Below are 20,000 nucleotides of genomic sequence, written 5' to 3' on the forward strand. Positions count from 1 at the left end.
GCACACGCAATCACCTCCACCTGCACACGATCACGTGGTCTGAGTGACCTCACACTCCCACATGGTCACACGTTCTGACTGCTGCTGCCTCTCCACCACCACACACTGCAGCCCTACAACACGATTTCTCACACAAACCTGATTTTCACAGTTTATGAATGTGACCAACATTTCTTTACTCCAACAGCTACATTCTGTCATCTGTAGATGAAAGCAAATGGCTTTTAGGGCAATCTAAGCTGTATTTTAATTAAACTGTCTGTACATTTTGAAAGTGATAATTTGCTGTACAGTTGAACGTGACGGTATTGATATTACATTGTTATTTCTTATAGTGCACATTTTCATTTCATATAGAAGAGTAGTTATGAAAGTGAAAATTTCATTAAAAATTACTTCAAACAATCAATGTGAACACTTTAAAGGGTACTTTTGGGGCTTACTTTTTGGGCTTTCTGTGCAGATCACCATGTGGGATCTGGCCAATGGGAAGCTGCTGAGGACCATCACCGAGGCCCACCCCCCTGGCACTGCTATCCTGCACGTGAAGGTACCGGTCCAGCAGCGCACTGCGCTCACACTGAGCTCACACTGCCCTCACACTACAGTTACACTGCGCTCACACTGAGCTCACACTGGAAGTGGCACTGTGGGTTTCTGTGTTTTGATTTGGCCTGTGTTTTTCCCTGTCTGTGTGCTGCAGTTCACAGACGACCCGACTCTGGCTGTCTGCAATGACAGCGGGGGGTCAGTGTTTGAGCTGTCTTTCAGGTAAGCAGAGCTCTCAATCTCCATGTTGGATAATTGGTGTCTTTTAGTCTTTTCTGTGGCCTGCCTTTCTACTGAAATTCTGAATTAGCTCTAGCAGTGTTGTTGAAGAGCATTGCTTTGGGATTCAACCCCACAGCTGGCCTGACCATGGGTCAGTGCTGTTCCCTATTCTGGCTTTTAATTCAGTGACCGATGTAGGAAGGGGTTGAGGCAGAGATGCGGGGACCGAGGCAGAAGCCTCTGAAGAGGGGCATTTGGGAGAGCATGTCCCACACTGACGGCTCTCCTGCAAGCCTGGCAGCGTGTCAGTGCATGCTGTGCTGCCTGAATCTCCCTAACCCCGCCCACCCACACTCATCTCTCGCTGCTGTGGGAGTCACAGGACTTTTGACATCATATGACCTCTACTATGTGTAGAGGTAATGGCAGTAATACTTGTGAGCAGCGGGGGGCAGTACTGTGCTGCAGTATCCCTGTGCTCTCCGCTCTGGGAGGCTGCTGGCTGCAGAAGTGCCAAGCTGACGTCTCTGTCATGCCAGAGATTTAAATTCCAAGCTGACACTACATTTTCATACCAGGACAAGGTAGCTGACAGCAAGCTCAGGATGCAGTGATTTTCATGTAGATCAGCCAGGTGTGGGTGAGATGGGTGGTGCAGGCGTGTCTGTGAGGGACAGAGGCGATGAGAATGCCCTCCCGCTGCTGTGTCACACACAGCCCCACACGGCGCTGTAGCACAGCGACCTGGGGAGTCGGGGAGCGCTTCCTGCTGAAGATTCAGGTAAACACAGCTGATGTGATGCTTCTTTGCTGCTTTTCTTTGCTGCTTCTTAATCGTGATTTTAACCTGCATCTCATTGAACTTTTCTTGGATTCAGGAACTGAACTGGCACTGTGTTTGTGTGAATGCCCCCCCCCCTCTCTCCCCCCCCCAGGAGGGTGATGGGAGTGAGGTCCTGTGAGTCTCGTTGTCTGTTCAGCGGTTCTAAAGGGGAGGTGTGCTGTGTGGAGCCGCTGCACTCCAGCTCAGAGCTGAGGGACCATCCCATCACACAGTACTCTCTGCTGGCCATGGCGTCCCTCACAAAGGTGCTGATCCTCCAGAGACCTCTCCATTAATCACACATTCATCCCCCTCTCTCTCACACACACTGTCTCCCTCTCTCTCTCCCTCTCTCTCTGCCTCTCTCCCTCTGTCTCTCTCTCTCTCCCTCTCCCTCTCTCTCTCTCTCCCTCTCTCTCTGCCTCTCTCCCTCTGTCTCTCTCTCTCTCCCTCTGTCTCTCTCTCTCTCCCTCTCCCTCTCTCTCTCTCTCTCTCTCTCTCAATCTCTCTCTCTCTCTCGCCCTCTCCCTCTCTCTCCCTCTCTCTCCCTCTCTCTCTCACTCTCTCCCTCTCTCTCCCTCTCTCTCCCTCTCCCTCTCCCTCTCCCTCTCCCTCTCCCTCTCTCTCCCTCTCTCTCCCTCTCTCTCCCTCTCCCTCTCCCTCTCTCTCTCTCTCTCTCTCTCTCTCTCTCTCTCCCTCCCTCCTCCCTCTCTCTCTCTCTCTCTCCCTCTCCCTCTCTCTCTCTCTCTCTCTCTCTCTCTCTCTCTCTGTCAAACAGTAATCCAGTTGTCATAGCTCCTCAGTTTCACTCTGCTGTGTATAGCTTGATAGATAGAGACAGACATTTGACTCATTTAAGTGCCCGTGAATGCAGTGAGGTCACTCTGTTCCACGCCCTCCCAGCCCCGCCCCTTGCAGCTGAAAGGCGTCACATGCAGCATGGGGTGTCACAGCTACGCGCTCAGCTGTGCCAGTCAGCGGTGATGTCAGGGCTGTCTGTCATCAACACACATAGAGGCTCTTTGATAATGAATGCATACTCAATAATACAATTAAATGGAAAGTTACTAGAATTAGAGACTAATTCAGATTAATTATTAAAGTAATTATTAATAGTTAGGGTAAAGGACTGGAAGGGTAGGTTGTTCCTTTATGCAGTGTCAATTTCAGAGCACTGTTTTATGCTTTTACACTGATTTTGTCTTTCAGATTTTAGTGATTGGATTGAAACCGTCCCTCAAAGTGTGGATGACGTTTCCTTATGGAAAGGTATGTACTCGCAGGAGTCTGAATGTCCACAGCCTGACATTCAAAACACGATTATTTCAGATGACACTTTAGCTCACAATTACAGAAGCAATTAGTTTAATCAAATTTGCCAATGCTAATAGGCTGTCCTCATTTACAAATGTTAAACAGAAGCTTATATGAAGAGCAGAATCACTTGCACTTGTGGAGTTTAGCAGAAAACCTCTTGTGTGCGGTGCTGTTTAGTGTTGGGCAGAGAGCTCTGTGCTGTGTGCGGTGCTGTTTAGTGTTGGGCAGAGAGCTCTGTGCTGTGTGCTGTGTGTGGTGCTGTTTAGTGTTGGGCAGTGAGCTCTGTGCTGTGTGTGGTGCTGTTTAGTGTTGGGCAGTGAGCTCTGTGCTGTGTGCGGTGCTGTTTAGTGTTGGGCAGTGAGCTCTGTGCTGTGTGCTGTGTGCGGTGCTGTTTAGTGTTGGGCAGTGAGCTCTGTGCTGTGTGTGGTGCTGTTTAGTGTTGGGCAGTGAGCTCTGTGCTGTGTGCGGTGCTGTTTAGTGTTGGGCAGTGAGCTCTGTGCTGTGTGCTGTGTGCGGTGCTGTTTAGTGTTGGGCAGTGAGCTCTGTGCTGTGTGCGGTGCTGTTTAGTGTTGGGCAGTGAGCTCTGTGCTGTGTGCGGTGCTGTTTAGTGTTGGGCAGAGAGCTCTGTGCTGTGTGCTGTGTGCGGTGCTGTTTAGTGTTGGGCAGTGAGCTCTGTGCTGTGTGCGGTGCTGTTTAGTGTTGGGCAGTGAGCTCTGTGCTGTGTGCGGTGCTGTTTAGTGTTGGGCAGAGAGCTCTGTGCTGTGTGCTGTGTGTGGTGCTGTTTAGTGTTGGGCAGTGAGCTCTGTGCTGTGTGTGGTGCTGTTTAGTGTTGGGCAGTGAGCTCTGTGCTGTGTGCGGTGCTGTTTAGTGTTGGGCAGTGTCGGTGGTGTGGTGTTGTGTGCTTTTGTGTGGTGTTGTGTGGCATTGTGTGGTGTTGTACAGTGTGGTGTTGTGTGCTTTTGTGTGGGGTGGTGTTGTGTTGTACGGTGTGGTGTTGTGTGCTTTTGTGTGGTGTGGTTTTGTGTTGTACGGTGTGGTGTTGTGTGCTTTTGTGTGGTGTGGTTTTGTGTTGTACAGTGTGGTGTTGTGTGCTTTTGTGTGGTGTGGTTTTGTGTTGTACGGTGTGGTGTTGTGTGCTTTTGTGTGGTGTGGTGTTGTGTGGGGTGGTGTTGTGTTGTACAGTGTGGTGTTGTGTTGTGTGGGGTGGTGTTGTGTTGTACAGTGTGGTGTTGTACGGTGTGGTGTTGTACAGTGTGGTGTTGTACGGTGTGGTGTTGTACAGTGTGGTGTTGTACGGTGTGGTGTTGTGTTGTGTGGGGTGGTGTGGTGTTGTACGGTGTGCTTTTGTGTGGTGTGGTGTTGTGTTGTACGGTGCGGTGTTGTGTTGTGTGGGGTGGTGTGGTGTTGTACGGTGTGGTGTTGTGTGGGGTGGTGTTGTGTTGTACGGTGTGGTGTTGTGTGCTTTTGTGTGGTGTGGTGTGGTGTTGTACGGTACTGATCTGTATGCCGCTGTGATCTGTGGTGCAGACGGATCCAGCCAGCGTTCCCCAGCTGGCCTGGCAGTTTGTGCTGGTGCAGAAGATGGTGAATCCGATGCTGGCGTTCTGCAGAGGGGACACCGTCCACTTCCTGCTGGTACACCATTTCTCATATTCAGAGCAACTTACAGAGCACACAACAAAGCAAAACTACATCTCCCAGAATGCTCTGACCCTAAACTCAGTTGCAACCCGCAATAAAGCCTCCTGTAATGGCTGGAATACTAGCATAATGAAAAGTGATAAATTTATACATGCTAGAAAACATTTTCATTTTTGAATCTTACACTATGTAGTCATATTATCCGTATATAATATTACATTTTAGCAAATCTTATTAAGTTTGTAATCTCACGTCCCACATCGTTGTGGCCCTGTGTGGGTGTTCTGTGTGTCTTCAGGTGAAGAAGGAGGAGTCAGGAACCATCCACGTCATCAAACAGCGCCAGCTGCAGCTGAGCTGTGACCTCATCAGCCTGACCGTGAGCTTCCTGCCGCACTCACTTCGCTTTGCCTGGAGTGCTCCCCCCCCACACTCCTGCTGTAGCTACTGCAGTATCTCACACGCTGCTCTCTGTCTCAGTGGATCAACTCGCGGACCCTGGTTCTGATGGACAGCCTGGAGAAGCTGCACGTTGTGGACAGGCCCAGCCACGAGACGCTGGAGACGCTGGACATGGCGGAGGTGCAGCTAGTCTACAACAGCAGTCACTTCAAGTCTCTGGCCACTGGGGGCAACGTCAGCCAGGCCCTGGTGAGAGTCCCTGCCGGCATGCCTCCCCCGCCTCTCAGCTCGTATCTCCTGCCTCTCAGCCCGTATCTCTCAGCGTCTCTCCTGTGTCTCTCCCGCCTCTCAGCTCGTCTTTCTCAGCGTCTCCTGTGTCTCTCCCGCCTCTCAGCTCATCTCTCTCAGCGTCTCTCCTGTGTCTCTCCCGCCTCTCAGCTCGTCTCTCTCAGCGTCTCCTGTGTCTCTCCCGCCTCTCAGCTCGTCTTTCTCAGCGTCTCTCCTGTGTCTCTCCCGCCTCTCAGCTCGTCTCTCTCAGCATCTCTCCTGTGTCTCTCCCGCCTCTCAGCTCGTCTCTCTCAGCGTCTCCTGTGTCTCTCCCGCCTCTCAGCTCGTCTCTCTCAGCGTCTCTCCTGTGTCTCTCCCGCCTCTCAGCTCGTCTCTCTCAGCGTCTCTCCTGTGTCTCTCCCGCCTCTCAGCTCGTCTCTCTCAGCATCTCTCCTGTGTCTCTCCCGCCTCTCAGCTCGTCTCTCTCAGCGTCTCCTGTGTCTCTCCCGCCTCTCAGCTCGTCTCTCTCAGCGTCTCTCCTGTGTCTCTCCCGCCTCTCAGCTCGTCTCTCTCAGCGTCTCTCCTGTGTCTCTCCCGCCTCTCAGCTCGTCTCTCTCAGCGTCTCTCCTGTGTCTCTCCCGCCTCTCAGCTCGTCTCTCTCAGCGTCTCCTGTGTCTCTCCCGCCTCTCAGCTCGTCTCTCTCAGCGTCTCTCCTGTGTCTCTCCCGCCTCTCAGCTCGTCTCTCTCAGCGTCTCTCCTGTGTCTCTCCCGCCTCTCAGCTCGTCTCTCTCAGCGTCTCTCCTGTGTCTCTCCCGCCTCTCAGCTCGTCTCTCTCAGCGTCTCTCCTGTGTCTCTCCCGCCTCTCAGCTCGTCTCTCTCAGCGTCTCTCCTGTGTCTCTCCCGCCTCTCAGCTCGTCTCTCTCAGCGTCTCTCCTGTGTCTCTCCCGCCTCTCAGCTCGTCTCTCTCAGCGTCTCTCCTGTGTCTCTCCCGCCTCTCAGCTCGTCTCTCTCAGCGTCTCTCCTGTGTCTCTCCCGCCTCTCAGCTCGTCTCTCTCAGCGTCTCTCCTGTGTCTCTCCCGCCTCTCAGCTCATCAGCAGTTATTCCTCGCTGGCTGTCAGCGGCTCTGATGTGTGTCAGTTATACTGTTACATGCCGTTATTCCTGAGATCCTCCCACATTCTCAGACATGATTTCACAGGGTTTCATGTTTTGTGTGGTGTTGCAGTTGTGCAGTCTGTGCTAAAGGTTAAAGGTTAAAGGTCAGAGTGTCAGAGATGGGTCATGCAGGACTCCGTCCACAGTGGGAACCTCCACAGGGACATGCAGTGGGTGCAGACCACACCCTTCCACACAGGGGTTATGCTGAAAGCCCCTCTCGGCCATCTCAATCATTGGATCGCAGTGAGGCAGCAGTGAGGCTGTAGCAGTGCAGTGAGGCAGCAGTGCAGTGAGGCAGCAGTGCAGTGAGGCAGCAGCAGTGCAGTGAGGCAGCAGCAGTGAGTGAGGCAGCAGTGCAGTGAGGCAGCAGCAGTGAGTGAGGCAGCAGTGCAGTGAGGCAGCAGCAGTGCAGTGAGGCAGCAGCAGTGCAGTGAGGCAGCAGCAGTGAGTGAGGCAGCAGCAGTGCAGTGAGGCAGCAGTGAGTGAGGCAGCAGTGCAGTGAGGCAGCAGTGAGTGAGGCAGCAGCAGTGCAGTGAGGCAGCAGTGCAGTGAGGCAGCAGCAGTGAGTGAGGCAGCAGTGAGTGAGGCAGCAGCAGTGCAGTGAGGCAGCAGCAGTGCAGTGAGGCAGCAGCAGTGCAGTGAGGCAGCAGTGAGTGAGGCAGCAGCAGTGAGTGAGGCAGCAGTGCAGTGAGGCAGCAGCAGTGCAGTGAGGCAGCAGCAGTGAGTGAGGCAGCAGCAGTGAGTGAGGCAGCAGTGCAGTGAGGCAGCAGCAGTGCAGTGAGGCAGCAGCAGTGCAGTGAGGCAGCAGCAGTGCAGTGAGGCAGCAGTGCAGTGAGGCAGCAGTGAGTGAGGCAGCAGCAGTGCAGTGAGGCAGCAGTGAGTGAGGCAGCAGCAGTGAGTGAGGCAGCAGTGCAGTGAGGCAGCAGTGAGTGAGGCAGCAGCAGTGCAGTGAGGCAGCAGTGCAGTGAGGCAGCAGCAGTGCAGTGAGGCAGCAGCAGTGCAGTGAGGCAGCAGTGAGTGAGGCAGCAGTGCAGTGAGGCAGCAGCAGTGCAGTGAGGCAGCAGTGAGTGAGGCAGCAGTGAGTGACTCCCTCCCTGTCCCGTAGGCGCTGGTGGGGGAGAAGGCCTGCTATCAGTCTGTCTGCAGCTACGGGGGCCAGATCGTCTACCTGGGAACAAAGGTACAGACGAGAGTTGTGTGTGTGTTTGCATGTGTGTGTTCGCACGTGTGTGTGTATGGTGTATAGTGTGTGTGTGTGTGTGTGTGTGTGTATGGTGTATGGTGTGTGTGTGTGTGTGTGTGTGTGTGTGTGTGTGTGTATGGTGTATGGTGTATGGTGTATGGTTTATGGTGTGTGTGTGTGTGTGTGTGTATGGTGTATGGTGTGTGTGTGTGTGTATGGTGTATGGTGTGTGTGTGTGTGTGTGTATGGTGTATGGTGTATGGTGTGTGTGTGTGTGTGTGTGTGTGTGTGTATGGTGTATAGTGTGTGTGTGTGTGTGTGTATGGTGTATGGTGTATGGTGTGTGTGTGTGTGTGTGTGTGTATGGTGTATGGTGTGTGTGTGTGTGTGTGTGTGTATGGTGTATGCTGTATGGTGTATGGTGTGTGTGTGTGTGTGTGTGTGCACAGTGAGAGAGAGCAGAGAGCAGTCATATGTAAAATTCCTGTGTTTTTCTTTGTTTCCTTTCAGTCGGTCCATGTGATGACGCTGAGAAACTGGCGAGAGGTAAGAGCTTCCCTCCTGCCCCTCGGGCACCTCCTGCTGTCGTGAGCCCTGTGTGAGGACAGGCTGTGATGCTCTCCATGTCTCCATGCAGAGGGTGGATTACCTGCTGAAGCAGGAGAAGTTTGTGGAGGCTCTGTCTCTGGCCTGGTCCTTCCATGAAGGCACTGCCAAGGCTGTGGTCGGTAGGTGCTTCCTGGGTCCTGTAGGCGCTTCCTGGGACCTGTAGGTGCTTCCTGGGTCCTGTAGGTGCTTCCTGGGTCCTGTAGGCGCTTCCTGGGTCCTGTAGGTGCTTCCTGGGTCCTGTAGGCGCTTCCTGGGTCCTGTAGGCGCTTCCTGGGTCCTGTAGGCGCTTCCTGGGTCCTGTAGGTGCTTCCTGGGTCCTGTAGGTGCTTCCTGGGTCCTGTAGGCGCTTCCTGGGTCCTGTAGGCGCTTCCTGGGTCCTGTAGGCGCTTCCTGGGTCCTGTAGGTGCTTCCTGGGTCCTGTCTCCTGTCTCAGAATGAACATGTTGGTGCTGCGGCGCAGAGTGTGTGTGCGGCTGCAGGCGGACAGGGCGTCTCTCAGACTGGACCTTGCTGGAGACCTAAAACTGGCTGTTGCAAAACTTAAATCTTTAATGTTTCCTGGAAAAGTCAAAAACAAGTGAATGAAACCCAAGGAGAGTGCTGACTCTCCCAAACACACACCAAGCCTACACCAAGCCTACACCAAGCCTACACGAAGCGCACACCAAGCGCACACCAAGCGCACACCAAGCACACACCAAACACACACCAAGCACCAAGCGCACACCAAGCACACACCAAGCGCACACCAAACACACACCAAACACACACCAAGCACACACCAAACACACACCAAGCACCAAGCGCACACCAAGCGCACACCAAGCGCACACCAAGCGCACACCAAACGCACACCAAGCGCACACCAAACGCACACCAAGCACCAAGCACACACCAAGCGCACACCAAGCACACACCAAGCGCACACCAAGCGCACACCAAGCGCACACCAAACGCACACCAAGCGCACACCAAACGCACACCAAGCACCAAGCACACACCAAGCGCACACCAAGCGCACACCAAGCACACACCAAACACACACCAAGCACCAAGCGCACACCAAGCGCACACCAAGCACACACCAAGCGCACACCAAACGCACACCAAGCACACACCAAACACACACCAAACACACACCAAGCACCAAGCACACACCAAGCGCACACCAAACGCACACCAAGCGCACACCAAGCGCACACCAAGCATGTGTTGCAAGAATGACTGACACAACATTTGGTTCATCAAACCGAAGACTTCCCTGTGGTTTGGTGTTTAAGCGAATCATTGCAGGCGGCCTTGATTTTGCCCTGTGAGTCTAATGACACCCACAGATGCCTGCAAAAAGGGCTTATTTTTGCAGTTTTTCAGGTGTGTTCTTCTGTTTTGATGTTTCAGGGTTATATGGAGACCCTGCAAAGAGGAAGGGAGTGGTAGCTGACAAGGTGAGGAGTTTTATTCACTGTGCTCAGTTTTATTCACTGTGCTCAGAGTTTTATTCACTGTGCTCAGAGTTTTATTCACTGTGCTCAGTTTTATTCACTGTGTGCTCAGAGTTTTATTCACTGTGCTCAGTTTTATTCACTGTGTGCTCAGTTTTATTCACTGTGCTCAGAGTTTTATTCACTGTGTGCTCAGAGTTTTATTCACTGTGCTCAGTTTTATTCACTGTGCTCAGTTTTATTCACTGTGCTCAGAGTTTTATTCACTGTGCTCAGATGGTGGAGATTCTGTTCCAGTACGTAGACCGTTCTTTGAAGAAGTGTCCTGAACAGGGGAAGATCCAGGTGATGGAACAGCACTTTCAGGTAGCACAGCGCTCCGGTTGGGTCGGGTCAGTGTGAGGCTCCGCGAAGACAATTTTCAGGCTCTAGCAGTGATACATTAGTGGTAGCATAGCCACTTCTCTGTCAGGGGGAATGTCTGCACATATTACTGCACATGTTATCAAGCTGTGAGAATAATCAGTCAACACGCCTCATACGTAACATCTGAAGGGTTAGTCAGTTTCAGAAACACCGGGAGATGTAGAGAACAATCCAAGCATATAATCACTGAGCATGTAACGTAGGGAACGTACTGAACGTGACCACAGTAACGCCTGTTTTACAGCAGGGTCCTGCTGTGCTGAGGCCATGGAGGTGAGACTGTGACTCCCAGCTCCTCCGGTCACTGCAGCCAGACGTCCGCTAGATCCTCTATACCAGAGATTTGATTGGCTAAGACACAGACCCCATGGCCCATGGCCGCTCTCCCATAATCCTGTCTGTTCAGTGGATATCTCAGGGTCTTTGTATGACATCAAGACAGTATCAGCTGCTCTTTTAATGCCCTAGGCCTGGTTTAAAAGTAGGTGTTTCTTCTTTTATGGAAATGTGGAATCTTCAAAAATATTCACATTTACATTTTACATTCATTCATTTGGCACAAGCTTTTATCCAAAGCAACTTAGAAGTGAGGCAGAGTACAACACAAGCAAAAAACCATGCAAGGAGTCACAATATTAGGAGTGCTGCTTGACCAGGTTTAAATAGTTGGCCACACAGGTACAAGCTAGCTGATAGAGATACAAGTGCATAAAACCATGAAATTAAGCCATAAAACTAAACTGATTATTAAGGAAAACCAAGTTTAACACATAAGAAATTGCTTAAGGTGGTAGTGTCTCAGGTGATCAAATGAGAGCGGAAGAGCTGTGTCTTTAGATGTTTCTAGATAGTGAGGGACTCGGCAGAATGGATGAAGTGTGTTTATTCCACCCTTGGGGGACAACAGCGAAGATAGTCCTGGGTACTGAATGGAAAAACTGTATGCTGTACCATGTCTGTCGTGATGAATGTTTTTCAAACAGCTGTTTGAGCAGTACATTTAGAGGTGGAAAGGCATGACTGAACCTTGGTTAATTTGCATACATGCTGTAAGCTTGTGACTCTGTTCAGTTGGGTTTGTGGAGTCATTAGTCCTCAGACAGCGAGCTGGCTGCTTCACTTCAGGGTTATTTTGCCTGCACGCTGCCTGCAGTGCATCTCTAATGTCCTCCCTCTCCCCCTGTGCCCTGCAGGACATGGTTCCTGTCATGGTGGATTACTGTCTGCTGCTGCAGAGGACGTAAGTGAAATGCAGAGCTCTCTGCCTTTACAGCCTCATCCCAGCCCGACACACAGAGGAATTATGGAGGACACATCCCTGGAAGACCCCACTGTCCCAAACTGCCCCTCTGTCCTCCCTCTGCCCTCCCTCCATCACGGCCTGCTTTCTGCTTCTGTTATGCCTAATAATAATCAAAATGATATCCCACTGTACATATGCTGGCATTTATACATTTATATGTGTGTGTGTGTGCGCGTATCAGAGCAGCACTGTGTGTGCGTGTGTGTGTGTGTGTGTGTGTGTGTGTGTGTGTGTATCAGAGCAGCATTGACACTCTGGTTGTTTATGGCAAATGTCACATTATGCTAAAGTAGTGTCCTGTCCTGAACTTTTCATTCAAATAATTCTATGTAATATATTATATATTTTTAGAAGAGGCTCAGAATTTCGTTTAGTCTGGCAGGTTCTGGGTGCCAGTTTGTGTCCATGAATATGGAGGAATTAAGGCTATTCTAAGTGTCAGGTTGGTACCAGGTACCTTCTGCTCTCACAAGTTTCTGCTGGTAACCTTTATGATTGTTTGAAATTGATATCACAGCCCTTTAAATCAGCTTTCACTTAAAAATATAGTTCCAGAGGTTTCGCATTTACCTATGAGAGCTGGCTGTGCGCAGGCCTGTAGGGGTCTTTAATGACAGCACAGCAGGAGAGAGCAGTGGGTGACCCTGCATAACGAGCCTCCCTAATCAGCCCCTTCCTGAGCCAGAGCTGCTCTCAGCCACTCCCAGCATGCTCCGGGGTACAGAGCGTTGTGCACGGAGGCATGTTAGGGGTTAAGGCCGATCCCTCTGACGCCTCAGCAGCTGTCGGGCCGGTCTGCGTGCGTGCAGATGGGTTTTGTCAGCTTGCCGTCTCTCTTGTTATGCTGTGCGGGAGACCGAACATCTGCTTTCACGTGCGGCTTCAGGCTGAATGGAAAACAGACTCCTCTCTCTGCTCATACTGACACAGCCTGTGTCTGCGCTGTCATGCTGTCCCTGTTTAGCCTCTGCCATCAGGGCTCCTATCAGGGCTGGTTCTCTCTTTCCACTCTGGTTAAATCTTAAAGCTTTTTTTATTCATTTGCATCTGAAAACATTGCAGCACTTTCCACACAGTAAAGTATGTGCATTCGGTGTAACACACCCTGATGCTGTAACACACCCTCCTGCTGTAACACACTCTGCTTCTGTAACATACCCTGCTTCTTTAACACACCCTGCAACTGTAACACACCCTGCTTCTTTAACACACCCTGCTGCTGTAACACACCCTGCAGCTGTAACACACCCTGCTTCTGTAACACACTCTGCTGCTGTAACACACTCTGCTGTACACTTTGAGCTCACTGCTGTTCCCACATTCTCTGGCTGTATGACAGGCACAAGCTAGCTAATGTTAGCTAACTGAAGCAGGAATACTTTACAGAATAAAAGTAAGTTGCGCACCCTGCAGCTCAAAGCTCACAGAGATCACTGCAGTATTTTAGAACACAGCGTGACTAAAATCAAGTGCTGCCCTATATGGTGCTACAAACTGTTCAGCAAACTTGCATCAGCTTCTTTGTGGTCCTGTCAGTGCAGGGTTTTTTGGTTAGGGTGTGTGCTTTCATCTTTTGGTATTTTATTCTGCATAAATATTTTACTGTGTGTACTTGAAAGGAGAGATTACTAATGTTTGATTGCCCATGAAGTGGGGAATTTAGCTAGCTGTCGATACGTAGCTAAGGAAACTGGCAGTGTAAGTGAGGAGCAGCTCCCTGCTGCGTAAGGCAGAGGAGCAGCATACGGAGGAGAGGGCAGCAGCTTTGTGCTGGAGACACACAGGCTAACAGACAAGAAGCAGCCAGTGGCACTGAGTTTCGAGAGTGAGAGAGTGAGAGAGTGGGAGAGTGGGAGAGTGAGAGAGTGGGAGAGTGGGAGAGTGGGAGAGAGTGGGAGAGAGTGGGAGAGTGGGAGAGAGTGGGAGAGTGAGAGAGAGTGGGAGAGTGAGAGAGAGTGAGAGAGTGAGAGAGTGAGAGAGTGGGAGAGTGGGATGGTGGGAGAGTGGGAGAGAGTAGGAGAGTAGGAGAGTGGGAGAGTGGGAGAGAGTGGGAGAGTGGGAGAGTGGGATGGTGGGATGGTGGGATGGTGGGAGAGTGGGAGAGAGAGAGAGTGGGGGAGTGGGAGAGAGAGAGAGTGGGGGAGTGGGAGAGAGGGAGAGAGGGATGGTGAGAGAGTGGGAGAGGGAGAGTGGGATGGTGGGAGAGTGGGAGAGTGAGAGAGTGGGATGGTGGGAGAGTGGGAGAGAGTGGGAGAGTGGGAGAGAGAGAGAGTGGGAGAGTGAGAGAGTGAGAGAGTGGGAGAGGGAGAGTGGGATGGTGGGAGAGTGGGAGAGTGAGAGAGTGGGATGGTGGGAGAGTGGGAGAGTGGGAGAGAGTGGGAGAGTGGGAGAGAGAGAGAGTGGGAGAGAGAGAGTGGGAGAGAGAGAGAGTGGGAGAGAGAGAGAGTGGGGGAGTGGGAGAGTGGGATAGTGGGAGAGTGGGATAGTGGGAGAGTGGGATGGTGAGAGAGTGGGAGAGGGAGAGTGGGAGAGGGAGAGTGGGAGAGTGGGATGGTGGGAGAGTGGGAGAGTGGGAGAGTGGGAGAGTGGGATAGTGGGATGGTGGGAGAGTGGGAGAGAGTAGGAGAGTGGGAGAGTGGGAGAGAGTGGGAGAGTGGGATGGTGGGATGGTGGGAGAGTGGGAGAGAGAGAGAGTGGGGGAGTGGGAGAGAGAGAGAGTGGGGGAGTGGGAGAGAGTGGGAGAGTGGGATGGTGAGAGAGTGGGAGAGGGAGAGTGGGATGGTGGGAGAGTGGGAGAGTGAGAGAGTGGGATGGTGGGAGAGTGGGAGAGTGGGAGAGAGTGGGAGAGTGGGAGAGAGAGAGAGTGGGAGAGAGAGAGTGGGAGAGAGAGAGAGTGGGAGAGAGAGAGTGGGGGAGTGGGAGAGTGGGATAGTGAGAGAGTGGGATAGTGGGAGAGTGGGATGGTGAGAGAGTGGGAGAGGGAGAGTGGGAGAGGGAGAGTGGGAGAGGGAGAGTGGGAGAGTGGGATGGTGGGAGAGTGGGATAGTGGGATAGTGGGAGAGTGGGAGAGTGGGAGAGAGAGGGAGGGAGAGTGAGGGAGTGGGATGGTGAGAGAGTGGGAGAGTGGGAGAGTTGGCCCATTTCAGCTGCAAAGGGCTGCAGTCTCGGATGGCTTATCGGAAAGTGGGTGTTTAGTCCTTTAGGTGTGTTCAGCAGTATGAAATAATAATGATGGGTACAACAGTATATATAAAGATACATACACATGGATGTGTGTATATGTATGTGTGTCTTTCTGTCTTTTGCATAATTATGGCCTGAGTGACTCTCTCTGGATTGAGATTCTCATTACCCCCACCCCCCATGTGGCTACAGCAGATCTGAGATCAGTAGCAAAGCAGTCCCAAGAAGGCTGAATGGAAAGCCTTTCTGAGTCAGTCTTTGTGCGTGAATGAGTTTCTAACAGGGTGCATTTTAGCAGATAAAAGCGCTCTTCTCTTGAGTTCCAGATAAATTTACTCCCCAAAGACAACGCAGTTCCTGGGTTTTCCTGTGTTGGGTTTGCGGTGTATGTGTCTGTGGTGGGTGATTGGCAGTACAGCAGGCTCTGAGAGCACAGAAGCAAGCTGTGTGCCTGTGGAGGAGCTGGGACCCTGAGAGGCGCCAGTGCCGCGGGGAGGGCAGCGTTTGTAATGTGCAGGCAGACAGCGTGCGCAGCAGAGAGAAAGGGAGACAAACAGCACTGCTACAACACCATGCACCTCAGATATCGAACTAACAAGGGAAGCATAGAGAAAAAAGAACACGATTGATTCACCTTTTTAAACAAGGAAGGTTTGTGTGATGCTGGCTGTGTGTGTGAGAGAGAGAGTGTGTGTGTGTGTGTGTGTGTGTGTGTGAGAGAGTGTGTGCGTGTGTGTATGTATGTATATAGTCGTTGATCCTAGTTTTCATGTCCTTTTTGTTCCTTTTCCTCTGTATTCATTTCTTTATTTGCACACGCTGCCTGCAGTGTGTGTTGCACCTTTAAGGCTGCTGCTGCACAGCAGTGATCTGGAGGGGCTCCAGAGAGTGCAGAACTTGCAGTGCAGGGCCTCGTGGGAATGAAATGCCATTATTTGCTCTGACGGCATCTCCTCTGTTCCGTACTGCACCTGCTCCTCACTCAGAGACCTGAGACTCTCTCTGCTCCGCTTCTCCTTCCAGCTGCATGCTAAGCAGATGCAGGAGACTGTGCTGTTTAGCCACTCCAGTGAGGGTGATTCGGCCACAGCGGCCCCTCATGTTTTCCATTAACCTCACAGTGTAGCGTCCTGGTGCAACACGTTGTTTAACCCAGTTCTGTATTTGTGTAAATAGCCTGGTTTCTGTCCCTGCAGTTCACATGGTGTACAGTTACCAAAGCAGAAAGGCCTCAGGCAGTTTCTCACTGCAGCTGTAAGCCTAGTAGTGCCTTCTGTGAGAACACTTTACAATAGTCAGCATAGATATCTTTTTCTTCCATGTAAAGAAAGTGTTTCTTTGTATGAAATGTGTTGCAGCTGTATTCAGGCTGCGGGCAGTGTATATATTTGAGTGTTTTGTTATGCTGTCACACAGGGACTTGCTATTCAGTCAGATCTACAGTCGCCTGACGGAGAATTCGGTGGCGCGTGGCGTCTTCCTTCAGAGCCTGGAGCCGTACATCCTGAGCGAGCGTCTGGGCTGCCTGACCGCGCCCGTCATGCGCGACCTGCTGGGACACTTCCAGGACAACGGAATGATGGAGAGTGTGGAGAACTGCCTCGTGCACATGGACATCACCAGCCTGGACATCCAGCAGGTGCTGGCTTCTTCTGGAATATCACAAACTTCTCAGCCAACTCACATGGCAGAGTTTTGCAAATCTGTCTGTCATGTCATTATCATATAAACCTGAAGCCTTTCCATGGCATTCCTATGTGTGAATGGTAAAGAGCAGGCCAGCTCTCCAGCAGTTTCACCAGGGGCTCAGCTGTTGGCAGCACCTGTGATGGTTTGCCTGGAGAGGCAACAGTGCTGAATGGAGCTGTGCTTTTCACAGGTCTGTCTGTGTCTGAGGGGACAGTGCTGTTCTCCTGGCTGCCTTGCCAGAAACATGCTGTTAAGGGCAGCAGCGTGGGACATTAGTCAGACTAGATCTTCCAGATTTTTGCATCTTTTTACATATGCGTCTGTTTGGATGTTAGGGACTTACCAGGAGTGGATAGATCACAGGCTGGGTGTACATTTAAAACATGATATTACATTCAGATGAACTTTGGGGTTGTGTCTGAGAGTCGAATGAGCAGACAGTGTGATAACCAGGTAGGCTATCTCGATCGCTTTACGAAATTCTGCAGGACCATTGTCAACTTCAAAGTGGGGAAATGGAAATGTTTTTTCAGCTGTAAAAAAGGGAAAGGCAATCGATATATAAGCATGGTTTATTTAAAGACGTGTTAAATGAAGAAATGAAACAGCCATGGAATGTGGTCAGTAGTTGTCCTTTTTTAAATATTTTATTCAGACATGTGGAATAGAGCATCCTTCTGGCTCTTAGCTACAGTGGCAGTAATGACAATAATGGAAATGCAATCTATTAACAAAATACTTTTATATTCAACTTTCAAGCCATAAAAAAACCACAAAAGAGAGGAAACTCTGCATTAAAACTCTGTGCTTTCTAGGTGGTACAGATGTGTTGGGAGAACCAGCTGTATGACGCCATGATCTATGTCTTCAACAGCGGCATGAATGACTACATCAGCCCCATGGAGGTAGGCACCCCTAACCCCTAACCCCTAACCCTACACCAGCCCCATGGAGGTAGGCACCCCTAACCCCTAACCCCTAACCCTACACCAGCCCCATGGAGGTAGGCACCCCTAACCCCTAACCCCTAACCCTACACCAGCCCCATGGAGGTAGGCACCCCTAACCCTACACCAGCCCCATGGAGGTAGGCAGCTGCCTCTGGGACAGCACTTTGGATTGTCATGCTGATGGCTCAGGGCTTTAGCTGTGTTGGGGGCTGTGGGCTGTGAGCCCCTGCTGGCCGGTTTTGGTTCTGAGGGATTCTTCCCCTGACTGGACCCGTGTAAGCAGCCGGAGATGCGCAGAAGGCTGTGCAGGTCAGTGGCAGCACTGGGCTGATAATCACAGTGGGGAAAAGAGGAGGCCGTGGAGGGAGAGGCGTGTGGAGGAGCAGTAGAGGAGCAGCGTGAGTGGAGTCCCAGGAGCAGCCAGAGGGAGGAAAGCATGAACATGCAGGTTCTGAATGTATGCAGGGGCTGCGGGGTGCAGGGTGCAGGGTGCAGGGTGCAGGGTGCAGGGTGCAGGGTGCAGGGTGCAGGGTGTAGAGTGCAGGGTGTAGAGTGTAGAGTGTAGAGTGTAGAGTGTAGAGTGTAGAGTGTAGAGTGTAGAGTGTAGAGTGTAGAGTGTAGAGTGTAGAGTGTAGAGTGTAGAGTGTAGAGTGTAGAGTGTAGAGTGCAGGGCGCAGGGCGCAGGGCGCAGGGCGCAGGGCGCAGGGCGCAGGGCGCAGGGCGCAGGGCGCAGGGCGCAGGGCGCAGGGAGCAGGGAGCAGGGCCAGTCAGAGACATGCCCAATCATCAGTGAGAGAATGAATCCAGTCAGAGACAGGAGATTAGTGTCTCACAGGCTGGGGTTCATGAATAGTCTGAGCAGGAAGCTCCAGTGGAGATGTGGGTGTTTTTGGTTTGTAGATCAGAGTGTGGAGGTGGAGGTTTAATGCAAGCTTTCCGTTCCTCCCTGCTGTCTCCAGAACACAGGTATCAGGTGAGCTCTCCCCTGAGATGAGCTCTCCCCTGAGATGAGCTCTCCCCTGAGCTGAGCTTTCACTTCATTTGCAAGCACTGTAAAGCTGCCTGTGAACCGAGGTGCGGCTCTGAGGGGTTTCCTTACTCTCCCCTTAGGAAGTCCCAGCAGAAAGGGTCTCTTATTCTGGAAGGACATGCAGAAATCTTCAACATTTGGCAGTAAAATCAAATCCTAACTTTGTTTTTCTGTTTCAGAAATTGTTCCAGGTGATTGGGCCACCGTTGCGGGAGGGGAAGTCTCTGACAGGTAGGGCCTGTGTCCTGAACAGCCTATCACAGGGAAGAGAGCTGTGGATAAACCAATCACACGTAACATGCTGCTTGCTTCTTCCTTTACAGACGAGCAGGTCGTCATGGGCAACAAGCTGCTGGTGTACATAAGGTAAGATCCTGCTCCACATTTGGTCTGCTGAGCTAGCTTTCGCACTCCAGCTCCAGACAGAGCTTTCTGAACTTCATTACTTGAGAAATGAAAAGTGGTCACTACTTTCTACTGTAGTACAACGATTTTCTGTGATTTGACTGTCATGGTTAAATAATGATCCCGGACATTGAATAGCACAGTATTTAGTCTATATGTGGGAGGTTGAGAGCACTGAAGATAGTCAGGCTATTAAAACTTTTTCTCATGAAAACTCACACACACTCTCTCTCTCTCTCTCTCTCTCTCTCTCTCTCTCTCTCTCTCTCTCTCACACACACACACACACACACACACACACACACACACACACACACACAGACTCTCTCTCTCTCTCTCTCTCTCTCTCACACACACACACACACACACACACACACACACACACACACACACACACACACACACACACACACACACTCTCTCTGTAACTCATACTTGCATTTTTTCCATCAGCTGTTCTTTGGCTGGAAGAGCCTACCCCCTGGGGGATATCCCAGAAGACCTTGTTCCTTTAGTCAAAAACCAGGTAATTTTTTGGTTCACTTCATCAATTATATTATATATAGTGGGTAGTAGTATGTTTACCATGAATCATTTCATTTCCACTTATCATTTCATTATTTATATACATAACTATATTAAAGTACAGTGTAAGGGACATACAGAAAACCGAAGCAAATTCATGCTAACGAAGTTTTAAAAGATCGTTCAAAGTGTGGATGATAATGAGAATTGTGTTTCCACTATTATTTTAACTTTCATATTTTAACAATCCAAGCGGCCCATATTTCTCTGGAAGTGTTTTATGAATGTCCTTGTCAGTGCAGAAATGAAGGCAGCAGTGACTGACTGTTTGAATTCCCAGCTCTAAAAGAATGCAGCCGTGAGTTCTGCTGTTCTGATGGCTGTCAGGCCTTCCGTTGCACAGTGTTGGATGACAGAAAATAGTTTGGCTTGTAAGGAGCAGCGGGGTATTTCAGAAAGACTTACCCAGCTTCTTGTTGTCCTGTTTTCTCCTTCTGTAGATCCTCATATGTATATTGGCTTATCTTGCCTGTTATTCTTACTTTGCACCTTTCTTTTTAAGGATTCTGTTTGGTTTGAAGCTTCAGCGTTCAGTGCTGTAGAGTAAGAAAAACACCCTGTACCAGCACACAGACAGGGATCGATGTGTACACCTTCTCTGTGTCGGTCAGAGGAACTGGGAGAGCTGGGAAAGAGAGGGGGAGAGAGGGAGAGAGAGAGATGGGAAAGAGAGAGAGAGATGGGGAAGAGATGCTCCTCAGAAAGAGATTTTGGGCTGTCTTTGGGTCTTTGCTGTCTTTGGGTCTTTGGGTCTTTGGGTCTTTGCTGTCTTTGGGTCTTTGGGTCTTTGCTGTCTTTGGGTCTTTGCTGTCTTT

The 20,000-nt window shown here is 51.0% G+C and overlaps 1 protein-coding gene across 1 annotated transcript in view; it reads left to right on the forward strand.

The window, feature by feature from the left end:
- LOC118789077 (vacuolar protein sorting-associated protein 8 homolog) overlaps positions 1-20,000 on the forward strand; it is a 57,150-nt gene that overhangs the window by 5,014 nt on the left and 32,136 nt on the right. The window contains 18 exon segments of the mRNA XM_036545382.1: positions 464-550; positions 704-771; positions 1,707-1,860; positions 2,804-2,863; positions 4,439-4,546; positions 4,851-4,931; positions 5,033-5,203; positions 7,486-7,560; positions 8,074-8,109; positions 8,201-8,291; positions 9,571-9,617; positions 9,891-9,980; positions 11,234-11,280; positions 15,943-16,165; positions 17,031-17,120; positions 18,375-18,426; positions 18,519-18,561; positions 19,054-19,126. Of these exon segments, the coding sequence (XP_036401275.1) occupies positions 464-550; positions 704-771; positions 1,707-1,860; positions 2,804-2,863; positions 4,439-4,546; positions 4,851-4,931; positions 5,033-5,203; positions 7,486-7,560; positions 8,074-8,109; positions 8,201-8,291; positions 9,571-9,617; positions 9,891-9,980; positions 11,234-11,280; positions 15,943-16,165; positions 17,031-17,120; positions 18,375-18,426; positions 18,519-18,561; positions 19,054-19,126 (1,596 nt within the window).

Source organism: Megalops cyprinoides, chromosome 14 (genome assembly GCF_013368585.1).
Source record: "Megalops cyprinoides isolate fMegCyp1 chromosome 14, fMegCyp1.pri, whole genome shotgun sequence".
Classification (NCBI taxonomy): domain Eukaryota; kingdom Metazoa; phylum Chordata; class Actinopteri; order Elopiformes; family Megalopidae; genus Megalops; species Megalops cyprinoides.